This window comes from Agelaius phoeniceus, chromosome 3 (genome assembly GCF_051311805.1).
Source record: "Agelaius phoeniceus isolate bAgePho1 chromosome 3, bAgePho1.hap1, whole genome shotgun sequence".
NCBI classification, from domain to species: Eukaryota; Metazoa; Chordata; class Aves; order Passeriformes; family Icteridae; genus Agelaius; species Agelaius phoeniceus.
In genome coordinates this window covers 60,827,369-60,843,132 of record NC_135267.1, presented here as the reverse complement: position 1 = coordinate 60,843,132, position 15,764 = coordinate 60,827,369, and the positions used below count along the sequence as shown (strand labels likewise).

Here is a 15,764-nt window from a genome sequence, read left to right as displayed (position 1 = left end):
TTTTAAATTAAATTTGGTATTTATGGATTTTTCTATATATTTTAGGAGACATGATGAGTCAAATAGACAACCTCTATCTATTATTGCAAGATATTTCTGATGTTTCCATGTTTGTTGCATCAGCTTATTGCTCACATACCTACTTGTTTATTACTCTTCTTGAAAAAGCAAGGATGAAGTGAGACTAATAAAACTATGCACACAGATACTTAATGTTCTGTTGTTCAACCAAAATTTAAAAAGCCCTCAAGAACTTGATTTGGAGATCTTTTAACTGAAACCACATTTGACATTGTATTCAATTCAGACTGAAATAAAATCAGGTGGTTCAGATAACTCCCAGAAAAGCCAAAGAAATATAGTCATGGTTTACAAACTGATAATATGAATCTATCCCCTTTGCTTTTATTGAGTACATCCATTGCCGTTTACCCTCCAGAAAATGAGAGATTCAAGTTTGCTTTACTGTTTCTGAAACCATCTGAAGTGGGAGAGCATTTACCATGTTTAATTTTCTCTTTTTGATTTGTTCCACATTTTAATTTTAGCAAATTAAGCATCCATTACAGCAGACTGCAATCCTGTTACAAATCTTCCATGTGGGTACCTTAATCCGTAGGCTGGAGGGTTTTCCTCTCCTTCTGTTCCTAGAGTTTATCTTGTTGCAAGTGGAGAGTTTTGGGAAGAGGGCTAGAATCCCACACACACCTTTCAGGGTGACATCCCACTTCAAACTTCGTTCCATTCAGGACAAGGATGCACACAGGTCTTCAGGATGTCAGTGCTGTGAAATGAGCCATCTTCTCCTGCTGCAGCTACTCCAGCGAGGAGTCAGGAGCCCTTCCTGATGATGAAGGCTTGTCTCTCACTAACCTCTCACTTGCAAAGCTCCTGAGCTCAGGTGTCACTTTTGTGGCCCCAGAAGTTTTTCTGTTGGCCAAGCTGCCAGCCCTGAGCACATCCCTGGGCTGCCATGGTGTGACCACTACGAGCACACAGAGGGAAAAGTGAGGGCACTGCCCATCATGAGATCCCAGCTGCAGCCTGTGTGAGGGGTTTACTGGGGGCCAGGGGCTGTGGTTCCCAGAGACAGCCCCTGCAGAGTCGTGCTGGACCATCCAGTAAGGTGGATTGGCTCTATTTGAGGTGCCACATTTATCCAGCTCAGGCTGTAATTCACCTGACTGTTTAGAAAGGATAGTTTTCCCACAGTAAACCTGCACAACATTGAAAAGAATCACTTATTCTGCTCTAGGGCAGAGATAAGCAGGTTATGCCCTTCTGCAGTGTTAGTTTTGAAACAGTTGAGTACGCTTGAGTGGATATAAAGAATCCTAATGCCTTTTCACAGAGTAACTAATCTCACTCAGGTTGGGCTTTCTTAGGAGAAACAAACTCAGGTTAAGTGTCTAAGAGTTATTTCTGCAGTGACTGTGTGATTTTTTAAGTATCTTTCATTACACAGGGAACAATAAATTATATCCTTTAACTAGAATGGGACAGAAGTCAATGTTGCTTTTGAACACAGGGTGCTGGCTCAAAACTGCTTGTCCAGTTCTGGAAACTAAACAAATGTCTGAGTTAAAGTCACAGAGAAGGGTTAGCTGAAATCCATTTCAAGTCCTTTGGCACAAAGCACACAGGAGGAAACATTGCCTTGCCAGTTAACTAATGCTTCTCCCCTTGCTCCTGGTACTGTGTGATTCAGACTATGTGCAGTTCCTCCACAAACCCTAGGCACACATGAAATTAAGGAATGACAGGAAAAAGGCCATGTCACAATAATTACTGTGATATGGTCTGTTATTCCCTTTCTTTCTTGCTCTGTATTTGAGGCTCAATGTTAATTTACTTGTATAACTCAAGGTGTTTCCTCTGCTTGTTTGTACTAGCTATGATTTCTAAACATCCTTGAAATTATTGGCCATAACATCTGTCCTCATCATGATATTACTTCAACTTGAGCTACTTATAGAAAGTGCTTCTTTCTACTTTTGAACAGAAACGGCTGGCAGCCAGAAAAAGATGTATTTGTTTGCCTTTCTATTTTTGATTTGAAATTGCTGGAAGCCAGTAGGTGGGTTTTTATTTTCTTTTTTAAGATTTTATTTTCAAACCAAGACAAATATTATGTATGAGGAGTGGCACATATCTTAAATAACTGGTTCTAGTAACAGGAAAATGTTCTTGTTAGAAATTCCTCTGAAGTGTGGCTCTATTTCTGGAAATCCCTTCTTGCTTGCTTCAGCAGAGTTTTGTATCCTCTCCCATTTTCCTCCATGATTCTTTCACAAGCAGAGGGGTGAGTTTTATGGGAACTTTTCTGGCACCAAAACACTGGTATGTTTTCATTCATCTTGTACTGCTCCAATTCATCATCTACCCATTCTACCAAGCGAAGGAAAATCACACAGGAAACTGACAAGTGCTTGTGTTAACCCAGTGAAATTACCTCATCTGCCACCTAAATGGATACCTACTAACCTGGTGTCTTTGGAAAATAGAATCCAGTGTCTGCTGTTAGACTGCACAGATTTTGGTCTCCAGAAAGGAAAATTTCAACTCACTGTAAAATGAGTACTCCAGTATGAGGTCTCATCCCATTCAGGAGAACCAGAAGGTTACTCAATTTTTATTCCCAGAAAATGCTGGGAATTACTTAACCAAAACAGGAATCCAAGTCTTATAGATTTCTTTCAGACTAAAGACCAAAATGAACCAAATAAAATCACTCCCAATTTTATTTATTTATTCTCTCTCTTGCATTTCCTCTTAAAACCCCAAAAACCTCCATTCCCACCCAAAACCTATCACAATCAAGCAAAAAGCAACCCTCTGGCCAAATCCATGAGCTTTGTTCTGTTTATTTCATAAAAATAAGCTTGGATACTTTTGAGTTAATGTTACTTACTGCTTGTTCTAAATCAGTAAAATCAGTTTATATAACATAGGATTGTCTTTGGAAAATTTTTTTTAGGGGTTGGGAGAAGTCAGAGGGTAGATTTAGAAAGACAAAATGTTTGAAAGCATTTTTTTTACTCTACTGACAAGACATGTTATATATGAGAATATAATACAGAGCTTAAGTACACAAAATTTTCTCTTTTAACAGCTTTTCCATTGGGCTTTGAAACCATTCATGGAAGCTGATGGCAATATTCTTGTAAGTATACTTGAAGCTATGACAGAGTTATTGATCATCTGAAGAGGTCACATGTTGGCATTATATCTTGTAGTCACAAAGACCATGAACAGCATAAAAGATGCACAACAGCATCAATATCCTAACAGGATCTTTCTAATGGGCTAGCCCAAGCAGAGAGGTTGCCCCAGTTCTGCTATAAGGATAAACTGAAATCTACTGCATGTGCCTGATGCTAGGGGTGCCCTCACTTCCAAATCCTACCCCTCAATGGGTGAGATAACTGTAACCTAAGATACATGAGCTCAGCAAAGGATCTCCTTAGCCACACAGTCCAAGGAAAGCTTAAAGAAAGTACAGCTCTGTAGAATATATCTGTTGATCATAGCTGCCTTTGGTGCCTTCTCAGACTCGTGTGTTGTGAGTCAAACTTAATGAGACATGAAGTCTGTTTTTTAGTAGTGGCCCAATGCCCCTGCTTTTCCATGTAGACTTTTTTTTTCTTTCCCCTAAAACAGCCTCGTATACCTATTTCACCCCATTTTTATTCCTGGGGAGTTTGCAGGCTACCCCTGACCCAGGGCTCCTGGAGCCTTTGATGCAGCTCCCTCTGACTAGGAAGGGTCAAGAGTCCTATAACTGGTGCTTGGGAGGGATCTGCCCTGAGAGCAGCCAACAGAGCCACCAGTTTGTGCAGCTGGGTGTGAAGAAGGAGTGAAATAAGGGGGCCTCCATTCAAACTGTGGGGCTGCAGCAGTCTTAGACATGGTGGTAACAGGGCACTTTCCTCAGAAGGTGTAGGAACAGCTGTCCCTGCTAAGACAGAGGCTTCCACACGGAGTGGCTGCAGCTCTCCAAGTCCCAGACTTCAGGAGGTTTCAGGAGCCTCTCCCTGAGGCCGAGGGTGATGTCTCTCAGCCCTGCAGGCCATCTTGGAGGAGCTGTGCTGGGAAGTGGAGGAGGATCCAGAGCAAGTGTGCAAACTGTGCAGCATCAGAGAAAGTGGAAGGGAGAGAGATAGAGTCTTCTCTGAGACACAACAATGTGAAGACCACCAGTCCCCACCTGCAATGGAGAAGCAGGCAGTGTCTATGCCCTCTATCAAAGTAAGAAAACTTTCTCCAATTCTGGAGAATTGGAAGGATGGAAGCTGATGACTTGTATCAAGAGGAAGCTCCTGCCTCATCTAAGAACAGGTTGACTGCCCTCATAACTGAAGAGGAGCCAGATGTGTCCCATAGCAAAGGATGTGGTTCACTTGACTGCAAACCACACAGGTCTGCCAGGAAGAAGAGGTGAGACCCTGCAGTGTGTGACTCCCTGCTGCAAGGGACAAAGGACCCATCTATAGGCCTGACCAACCATCCAGAGATGTTTGCTGCCTGGGAGGGGCCAGGATCCAGGATGTTGTCCAGAGACTGCCAAAGCCTGTGCAGCCCTCTGACTTCTATGCCCTGTTGTTATTCCATTTGAGCACAAAAGGTACTGCTAGGGGAAGCCAGTATGTGCTGAGGGCCATAGAGCTGGAAAGTAGCTTTGCAGAGAATGGCTTGGGAATCTTGGTGGACATCATGAACCAACAATGTGCCCATGCTGCAAAGAAGGTGAGTGGTGTCTTTGGCTACATCAGACAAAGTATTGCCATCAGGTCAAGGGAGGTCGTAATTTATTCAGTGCTGCTGAGGCCACCACAGGAATGACCTCAATATAAGAGACACATGATATACTGAAGAGGCCCAATGAAAGCCAGAAGAATAATTAAGGGACTGTGCCATCAGAGATATGAGGAAAGATTAAGTGAACTGGGTCTGTTTAGGTTGGAAAACAGGCTCAGGGGGCCTCTTACCCATGTGCATAAATACCTGAAGGGAGGATCCAAAGAAGAGGACATGATTTAGTGGCCGACATGGTGGTGGTGCTAAGTTGATGGTTGGACTTGATGGCTTTGAAGGTCTTTTTCAACCTTAATGCTTCTGTGATTCTTTTCAGTGGTGCCCAGTGACACCACTGAAAGTGGTGCACACAAGAAATGATGCACACAAACCAAAACACAGGAGGTTCCCTGTGAACATCAGGAAACCTTTTTTACTGTGAGGATGACTGGACACTGTCACAGGTTGCCCAGAGAGGCTGGGGTGTCTCCATGCTCAGTGAAATGCAAAAGCCAGCTAGAAACAGTCCTGGAAAACCAGTTGCAGGTGGGGAGTGGACTTAGATGACCTCCTGAAGTTCCTTCAATCTTAATCATACTGTGATTCTGTGGAAAAAAAGGACACCTGGACTGACAGAAGCCTCTGCTACAGTTGCCACTTCTCTCACACGTTTTTGCTCATTGCTGGAACCTGCCTGGCACAGAAGTGGAAATGAACTATGCACAGTTGTGCAGGTTCCTTTGCAACTCACTTGTGGTGTGTTTGCCAAGTGCAGGAGTAATGGATAGCAAGTTTGAAGTCTGTGCAGTTCTGCAGGATCACTAGCCCATCCTGTTCAGTCCTTACCAAACCAAAGACTACCAAAATAATTTAAACCTACTCTCTATTACCAGCCTTGCACAAAAGTGTATGTTTTGCAGTTATCCCAGAGCTTTCTGAGAACTACTGCTCTCAGATTTCCCTTGGTAAGAAGAAATAGAAATATATCTGATGTTCTTAGCTTTTCAGTTGGACCCGTGATAATGAAATAAATCACTTCCCATTAGGAAATTTAAAATTATAGAAAAATATCCAGCATTGTTAAAAGCAAAATCATGACTTTTGGTTTAGTTTCAGATTATTCAGTGGCTATGTTTGCTAGTTACAGAATATTCACATCTGAAACTCCTCTTGTAGGCCTTGTTTAATTGGTGACAACTCTGCCTTCCACAGTTTTCTCTTTGCTCTGTGCTGGTAAGAATCTGTAGAAGAGTGAAACTTAAAAGTATCTTTTAATCAATGTTCACCCAGGTCCACTGATATAAAAGATTATTGACTTTTTTATAAAAGAGTTTTCAGTGAAGGAAACTTTAATTCACTTTTTGAAAAAAATTTTGCCACTGGAGACTTGCTAATGTGTTGTATTTTCATGGAAAATTGAATCCAAACTGTGCTGGTGAGACATTTTATGAATTTTGTGTTAGATTCATTTAAATAAAAGTTTTCTATTGGTTTGAGACGAAAACAGTTTTACTGAAAACTGTTTGTGTATCTATCTGACTCCAAACACTGTGCTTTGGAGAAAGAGGTTGTTTTTATTTGTTTATAGATAACAAAATTTGAGAAGGCAATTTTGTGAATCATGCTGCATTTTATTGCTGCATTTGGGGATAAAAGATTTCTCTTGTGTGGAGCAGAACACATTTTTTTTAATAGAATGAAGCTGAGTTTCTGAATAGTGCTAAAACACAATTGGAAGTTGCAGAATTCCAGGCTTAGTGCTAATTTGTTGAAAATTTACCTCAATTTTCAGGAATACTTAGAAAGACAATGAGAAATGTATCTTAATTTAAGAAAATAATTCATCAGTTATTTTGTTAGAGATTTACCACTGATTTTATCCAGGCAGACTAAATACAGGTCTGGCTGTAGAGAAACTGCTCTTCCTTCCACCATTAATTTCCCAACTCCTCCCACAATATAGGAAGAAAAAGAGGGTTGGTTGATCACCCCTATCACCTTGCAGCAGGATACCATCATTGCTACAGAATAATACACATAAATTTGTAAATTATTTTAGCTAGCCCAAGCTCTCATTAGGTGATCAGTTTTTGCTTCAGTCTGATATAAAGTGGGCCCAACAGATGTCTTACATAACGTGGGTACTAACTCTTTCCTGACACATGAGCAAGAGACCATGCTATTTTTTTTTAGATCATCAACAAGGTTAGTGGAAAGATTGCTTCCTCCTCAGTTGTGTAGAGAGAGCCACATCCTGCCTCAGTATTGCTCTTTTTTTTTAATGACTTTATATTGGTTAGAGATTGAACAACCCCAATATAGTGCCATGGCAAAGATGTGGTGTTTCTTTACTACGTAGTTTTTGGGCCAGCAGACCTGATCCATACTTGCTTTCCTTAATATCATTTTGGATAGCTCTGAAGGAAAGCAATTAGTTTGTGTGATCCATTGATTCCCTGAGGCCATACATTATTTCCATGTGTCCTACATAGGGCGTAAGTTTCTTTGGAATGAAGACATGAAAAAGATGGGGAAATAGCAGAGTCTCTAATAGAGCTGATGTGTTTTCTTATTGCTTTTCTTTGTGTGTTGTCATGGAGAATAGTCTGAGAGAGAGAGGCAGTGGTAGTATTAAAAAATAAAACAATAAGGGAAAAAGGAAAGAAAAAGAATACTCAGTGATTAGGCAGGAGTCTGGGATTATTCATGCCTGGTAAAGCCTCCCACAAGAGTGTTGTTCAGGTCATGTCAAACAGGATAAGCACAGGACTGCGAGGCACAGCTCTGTGCTCTGTGCCACACTCTGCAGAGATCCCCGCTTCACAAAGTTGTAGCTCTTGTAAATACTGGTGACAGTGGGCTCTTCTATCAACCTGCAGATGGTCTAGCTTTACTCATCTTTAATTTGCCTCTGAGAAGGGCCATCAAATTTTTCAAGAGGGATATGAAATGGGGTTTTGTTTTCCTGAGGAGCTGTCTGGCAAGGCGGAGGGGCTACATTAGGGATGTTCAGAGCGTAGCTCTGCAGCGCATCAGGTAGCTAGCGGCTTTGCATAGCAACATTGTGGCCAGCATATTAAATCATATGTCACTTTATGCTGCATTTGTCATCTGGGGGCTTCAAACCCTTCCTAAAAATAGAAAAAAGTGAATGCTTTAGTTCCCACACTAGAGAAGGAAAGGTTGAGGCAAAGAGAAGTCAAGTACTTTGTCCACAATCACAAAACCAGTCTGGGGAGAATTTACTCTAAAAGCCATAGCTTCCATTTTCAATTACCTCCTTTTTTGTTCTGTGGTCTTCTCTTTTAGTTTCATTTTCTATGTGTTTTTGCAGGATTAAATATGTAGACTGCAAATGTGTAAATAAATTCAATTGTGTTATTTTTGCAGTGACTAAAATTTCCATACATTTTGTGTGATTTTTTTTCCTTAAGAAATATTATGAAACTATTTAATAAGGAAAAAAAAGTTCTGCATTAAATAAAAAGAGGCAAAGGCGAAGATCAATTTTTTTTTTCTTTTTCAGTATTTCTTAGAATGAGCTAAATGACTATCAGTCATCTGGCATGTATTTTAATCTCCCCATGTTTGTAAATCCTCCTTATGGAGCCTAATGAAGCCTTAAAATGCTGGAGTTTTAACTTCTATTTTTTAACTACAAACCACAGAATACAATTTGGGCAAACACAGCAAAGTAGAAGCTGTCTGTGGATGTGAAACAGGAAGCAGGAGTAGATAGACACGTGTAATAGGGTTGTGTTTGCTCTTGCTCAACTAGATATACATCAATTTTAATTAACACGTTTTTTGCTTCAGCTGCTAACGTCCCTTCAGCAGCGAGTGGGTTATGTGTTTCCATCCTGCATATACCACCAGCATCACCACCACGTCCTTTTCTAGCTCCCCCCTCCCCTTTCTACACAAATGTTGCAACACAATCTGAAATTTCCTCTTTTCTTTCCTTCCTGCATTTCTTACAGGTTCCTTTGCGTCAGAAGGCAAAAAAGAAAAGTCAAGGTAATGAGAGATTATTTTTTCTTTTCTCTCCTGGATTCCTCTTTTGTTATTTTCTTGGTATGTCTTATTCTTGGGAGGGTGAGGATTTTGTACTGCTACTCATCTGGTGAAAAGCTGCTTTTTAACTCCACTGATTCTTACACCGATTCTGAGAAAAATGACAACGGGCTGTTCCTTTGGACTAAATCCTTGTGGTAGGTTAATTGAATCAAAGCTGGAAATCAGTGAGGTAGAATCAGCTGCCTGCACAGACGTACACACTAGTGGTTTTCATGTATTTGGCATAATAGTTTTCTCTAGCTGACTTAAATAGATGTATCATTTTCAGTGCAGCTGTGTGAGAGAAAATATATGCATGCTTCTCTTAAAAGGATCAAAGGCTGTATTTTTAATTTACAAAAACTCGTGTATGGTTATCTTAGCATTAATTAGTATCTGCATTATCTATAGCTTACTGTTTAATTTCTGAACATCAGCAAGCCTTTCAAATGAGTGTGTGTTACTGTCACAGCCATTATAAAACTGAATTACTTCTAAGTATATTTTAAGACATGCTTGGATGACTTGCTGAGGTTCCTAAGTAAGGATGATATCCTTAATTAGCAGCAACATCTTTCCTGGTAATGCAGTTTTAAACAAGCACAACACTGTATTTTTAATGGTACAGGGTTCTTTATAATGAGCCGACGGAGGATATCGTGCAAAGAGCTGGGGCAAGCCGATTGCCAAGGATGGCTCTACAAAAAGAAGGAAAAAGGAGCTTTCATTGGCAACAAATGGAAAAAGTTCTGGTGTGTGCTAAAGGAGTCATCGCTGTATTGGTACAGCAGTCAGCTGGTGAGTACAGTGTACAGGCAGCTCCGGCTGCCAGACAAACTGCATCTGCTGGGACTGACAGAAGGGAACCTGGGGTCACAATTTAGGTGCACCCTGGAGGAGTACAAATAACTGGGTTTATTTCTCAGCCCTGGCACTTCTTGTGATCTGGGAAGTGTCCATATGAATTTGAAATATGCAGAAAACTATGTGTTTTCTAGTTCAGCAGGTACTTGTGAAATGTTAACTTGCTGTCTGTTTTGCCATGTAAAGAGCTCTTCTTTGAGGGATCTGGTGGCATTTGAATTTGAGAAATCTTTTCCTGGGTATAGACAAATTGCAAAAAAACTCAAAACAGGAATGCTTCTTCACTTCCTATTAATTTAATTTTCAGAAATGTCTCTCCTATCTCTCTTTCCATCCCCTTCCACACTGAGATTATTCCATTTGTCTTCTTAGTTTGATTTTCTTTTTTCTTCTATTTTTCTTCCTATTTAAATTTATTTGGCCTCCTTTTTCTTTTTTCTTTTTTTTTTCTCTTTTCAAATAGTAGAGGGCAGCTGGCTTTACTCTGGGCTTGTTTGATTGGGCAGAGAGGGTGTTTTGCCCATCCTAGGAAGATTCAGATACAGTTATTCCCTTCACTTTGCTGTCTGGCACTGCTACCTTTAAAAAACTCTTATCACATTCAAATGATGGGGTGACAGATCTAAGAATTAGGGTCTGAAGAGCATTAGGGTATGCCAGCAAAAACATAGTTTGAAACTCAGCAGTTTCAGTGTTGAATTGTGGATGGGCATGAGGTTCCTTAAATGCAACACAGCTGCCCTGGAAATCAGCATGTCACAGGCACAGCAAAGAATGAAAGATTAAAGGACGCCTTATTAATTCTTAGAGCGTTTTAAAAAATATCAAAGGCAATCTGAATGATTTTCACTTGTTTATTTACACTGCAGCAATCCCCATCAAAATTTTTGCTAGCTGTTTCAGGGAAAAAAATACAATAGTTTAAGCCATTTAAAAAACTCCTCAAACCCTAAACAAAGCTTTACTTGGTTAGACTAATTCACATTCTCCCTTCAGAGTATAGTGCTAGTATTTTTTGTGGGGTGTTTTTTTGCTTGTGTGTGTGTGAGATATTTTTTCTGTTTGCTTTTTTTAAATCCAAATAAAAACTTTGACTGGTACTTCAAGATGATATTAACTATTTCTTCTTCGGGTAAAGGAAAGCAACTCTGCTAGTCTTGGGCTGTTGTTTTTTATGATGTGGTCTGATATGGATTCCTTTGGATTCATATGGATATGTCTGATATGGATTCCTTTCAAGACTATGTCAAATAAGTGCATAATAGAAAGAAAATAAATAGAAATATTGGGGAAAAAAGTTTTGAAAAGGCACTTTTTTCCTTATGCTTACAATATCTCTACTTGAAAGACATGGGGAGGCAGTAATACCAATAAGCAGCATTAATACCTTGCAAAACCTTATTGGCTTTTATAAATCTGTTTGCAGTTGTACTTCTGGCCAAGCTTTAAGTTTTAAGAAAGGTGAGCCTGCTGGCTGACATGACCTTTTAGACACAGAAAATATCTGAAAGGAATAATTCTAAGGAGTAATCAAGATGAGAGGAAATAAAAAAGGCAAGACTAGGAAAAAATTGCCTCTGGGAAGAGAAGAGTGATGGGGGAGAGGTGCAAATTCCTCCACTTCCTTCAGTTGTTCTGGCCTGCTTAAATTCCACTCCTGAGATCCAGAAAAACCATGATCATGCTGGTTCCTGTGCTCCTAGACAGCACTTAGCCTTTTAGTCCATGCCTATTTCCTGACTGTCACTGACTGCCCCCAAAAGAACAAGGCTGAAAAATAGGAGTCAGCCTCATTCCAGTTTATTTCATTTCCTCTGAAGAGCTAATGTGGCTTCAAAATACTGTTGTCTTGTGTCAACCCTGAGTTCTCACCTATCACAGCTGTGCTTTAAGCATGCTAGCCAGTAGCACCTCTTTGCTTTCAACTTCTGCCAACTCTCACACACTATTTTATGGTAAAAATTCAAGGTTTCTTTGGGCAGCTTAAAGTGCAGCCCCTATGTAACTGTAGGTTCAACCAGTATTTGCAGAATGTCAGTAACTTTGGGGGGGTTTGGAAAGGAGGAGAGGTCTTCTTTGCTAAGGCCTGCTCACTTAAACTCTTGAAACCAGAGGCATGCTCAGAGTTGTATGTGGGATCACGTAGAGCCAGATATTCTTGCTTCTAGGTTGTTGAAAGAGAAATAGCAGTGACACATGCGCTTGCTTGCTTGACAAGTCTCTGGCATTAGGACTGCCTGCACTTCCACTGTCTTCAGTAAAGTTAATCCTTGGTCCCAAGGGGCTGTACAATGTGACAGTCTCAAGTTCTGTTGAAACAGGAGTCCTGCTCCTCACGTGCCTGAGGCTTCCTGTGATGGGCCCTTTTACAGGGGCTGATGTCAAAAGTGGTGATGAAAGAGTGGGGCTGATGTCAAAGGGACTGGGGCACACTGGTTGCCTGTAGCTCTGCTTGACCAGCTTGGCTTTGCTGAGAAAGGAGCTTGGTTTGTTTGTGGTTGTGTGAAAAGCAGACACTGGCAACTGTAGCATAGCAACAGGGTGCTGGACCTTTTTTCTAATGGAGATGGAGAAAATTGAGAGTGGGTGGAATTTGTATGGGAACGTGCATAATCCTGGATTTGGGGAGATAACCTCATCTGCATATCATCTTCTTGGTCAAGTTTGTCTTCATGTGCCTCTGAAGCTCTGGATATATCTGTCACTCTAGCTTAATTTTTCTTCAAGCCACTCTGGTTCTGGGTCCCTCATGAGAGGCAGATTTGGATACATTACATAGGACAATTGTTGTGACAATTTTCAGCTGATATTTCCTTCAATTTAATGTAAAATATTTTGTGAATGCCACAGCTCAAAAGAGAAAAAAAAAAAAAAAGCATGATCAATAGCAGATCAGACACCCTAAGAGTCAAGCTTCTCCTTCACTGAAAGAAAGCCAGAGAACACAAGCAAATCTGAATAAATTTTCAATGAGCTAGCTGAGGTCAGGGCCCAGTGGTCTCAGCAGGCTTTGGTAGGCTGCCCTGGAACCTCTTCCCAGACAACCTTCTTCTTTCTATAAAATGTGAGACAAGTAAACTTCTCTTTGCAGCACGGAAGCACTCCCAGTCTGGGGAGGGGAAGCTGCTTGGACTAGGAGGAAGCACGGAAGGGCTGGTTTTGCAATGAAAACACAGGACATGTCAGAAAATATATCTGGGCAGTCAGAATTTCTGGGTGCATTCAAGAACATCAAACTCCTTGGACAACCGCTCTTCATTAGTGTTCGTTTATGTATTTTTTTTTTTTTAGTACTGCTCTCTGTAGGCAGCTGCCTTGAAGACAAGTGTTTAAGTAGTACAGTTTGTGATCCTGCCTGACCCTTTAGCTGCTTCAATTCTCATACTGAAACCCCAGAGGGAATCAGTACTCCTACGTAGGAAGAGGGGTGGTGGGGGAGGATTGTCACATGGAATCCCAGGCTCCTGGCTCTCTGGGCTTGTTTCAACTGTGTTGGATAGTGTTGGCTGGAATGGGACAAAGAACTAAATGCCTCTGTCTGGTGGGTCTTTAGGGTAACTTGACTGGTTTTCCAAATAGAGTTGAAATAGATTTTTGTGGAATGTCTTAATGGTGGTTGTCATGGGGATACAGCTGAAAAGAAATATAAATATAAAATTAGAGAGATGCAGGCTGTGATCTACTGTCACTATTTATCTTTGTACTTTTTTTTTCCTTATTCACTGCATCTGAATTGGTACTCACTCCAACAGCTTTGCTGGAAGCTGTATAACTATGGCCTTTTAAAAGAAAAATCTTTTACCTTTGAGTTTTAATAGCTGCTTATGTGGATGAGAAAAAGTCATTGATGTCAGCTGATTGAGCTGAGAGGCTTGGGGACCTGTGGCCTAATATCTTAGACAAATTATTCACAGTTCTATAGGATGCCTCATTGGTGTACTTGGTAGAGAGAAAAAAAGACTAAAATGCTGAACTGCTCCTCCAACATCCATAGTGTCTTCTGGGGGCAGTGCTGAAACACTGATGAAGCCATGAGGACTACCCTGATTTGCAGATTGGAGCTCTTCCACAATAACAAGATATTTAATTTTCTAGCACTATGTTTTAAAATCTTGCTGCAACATTACACTCCCTTTAAATGACTTACTTAATCTCCTAAAGCCACATTTAAGTAACATATTGAGGCAAGCTCAAAAGGACATTAGCCTCTTTCATTGGATTCATGCATTGTGTTTCATAAATAATTTCTGGGGTTTTTTTGAGTGCAAAGCTTTTCCTGTGAAAAAATGGCTACTTTATTTTTTGCCACAAGATTTTGCAGAGACTGTTATTACTAATGAAATTATTTTTCTACAACTTGGAATAGCAAAAGCAGAGATTTATGTTAGTCTAACCTCGATAAAACCTGAAAGAGATGACAGCTTATTCTTTTAAACATACTGATTAAGTAGAGAATAGGTTAAGATTCTTTGTATCTGAGTTTTTTAGGGCTATTTTACAGCTTCACATCAAAATCTGAAGGAATCTTGAATGAACCGTGTGAGTTAAATAATAGCATGCTAAAGTCATGTTAGGGATAACGTTTTGGAAGAAAGAAAGCACTTAGGATTTCTGTATGCTTTAAATGTTTTAAAATGTCATTTTTATCCTAAGAATGACTGAAAATATGACTTCCAGATGTTCTATTCCTAGGATTTATTTAGAATTCTATCTGCTGACTGAAATAACACCTTTAAGATTTTTAGTGACTTATTTTTCTTTTTCCTTTCTTTTTTTCCTTTTTACTGGGAGTATGGATTCCTACTACAGAGAAGCAACTGGCATTGTATGCATTTCTCATCCAGCAGTGTGTAGAATAGTGATTGTTGTATCTCATGGACAGCTTTTTTGAGTTTGGTTCATGGTATTTTTAAATTGGTTTTGGGAACTAAACAGGAATTTTGGTGTTCCAGATCCAGTAAATGATCCTCTTTTTGGAACAGAAATGCTGGATAATACAGTCTCTACTTTTAGTACAGTCCAGCCCAAGAATAGTGCTCCTTCATTTCTCACCAGTATTTATTTGCTCATCCCTATATATTTAATATACTATGGATTTGGTAATGCTAGGTTTAGTTAGTTGTCATTTTATCTCAATGACTTTAAGCTCATGAAATTCCAGCCTGTGGAATGGAAACAAAAACTCCCCAAGCTAGTCACTAAGCAAGTTATACAGATAAAAATACAATCAGAAAGTGTTAAAAGCCCAAGTAGCAAATAAGCACTTTTCCATACAAATATTACAAAATGAAAATTTTCCAGCCCAGACGTAAAAAAAATCTTTTTTTCTCCTGTACTGACAGAAAAATAAGAAAAACCCCTTCCAGTGGTGCTGTGTCTGTGTCTTGAAACAGCAAAATCATTTATTGGTGGTGATATGAAATACAAACTTCTCACATGAATGTTTAATACATGTAAATGACAGGAATGATGGTTAGGCCATAATTTATTGTATACCAAAGAACAGATATGCAGATGTGAGGGGAAGCCACCCACTGAAGTAACCATTCTGTATTAATATTTCAGTTCTTGGAGATTCATACTTCCAAGCATTAAAGCTCAAAGACTTGTCTTGATGAGCATCTTTTATAGTCTGATCATATTCATGCATAATGAGACTTGAGATACTGTCAGTCATCTTCATTTATCCTCTGTCTTTGTAATTGTTGTGTGTATTTTATCTGCTTTAACTCAGTGTACATTTTCAGAATTTTAATGTGTCTACTAGCAATGGCTGTGAGCAGCAAAAATGTAATTCAGGAATGAGCACTCTGTGTTTTGGAAAGTACGTTTTTTCCTGACATTATGTCCTACAGACTTTTGTTGACATTATATATTCATCTCATCTTAGGAGGACTTCTAACCTCATTGCAGATGACTAGGTGTATATAGATGGATGTAGTAAGGAAGATGTTTCTGCCTGAGATGCTTCAGTTTCAGGCAGCACAAACAGGGATTTGAGGCTTGTCACTTTAGTTCTCAGCTCTGACTCAGAGTCCTGCTGACTGAGA

At 39.9% G+C, this 15,764-nt stretch overlaps 1 protein-coding gene across 3 annotated transcripts in view; it reads left to right on the top strand.

Annotated features, from left to right (window-relative positions):
- Nucleotides 1-3,139: 3,139 nt before the first annotated feature.
- Nucleotides 3,140-15,764, top strand: part of IPCEF1 (interaction protein for cytohesin exchange factors 1) — a 44,513-nt gene continuing 31,888 nt past the window's right edge. Inside the window, exons 1-3 of one of the 3 annotated variants that reach the window (XM_077175402.1) lie at nt 3,140-3,163; nt 8,775-8,811; nt 9,479-9,648. In XM_077175402.1, the coding sequence (XP_077031517.1) occupies nt 3,140-3,163; nt 8,775-8,811; nt 9,479-9,648 (231 nt within the window). Of the gene's footprint in view, nt 3,164-8,616; nt 8,635-8,774; nt 8,812-8,855; nt 9,006-9,478; nt 9,649-15,764 lie in introns of those variants that run through there. The other 2 variants (XM_077175404.1, XM_077175403.1) reach the window with 2 other exon arrangements.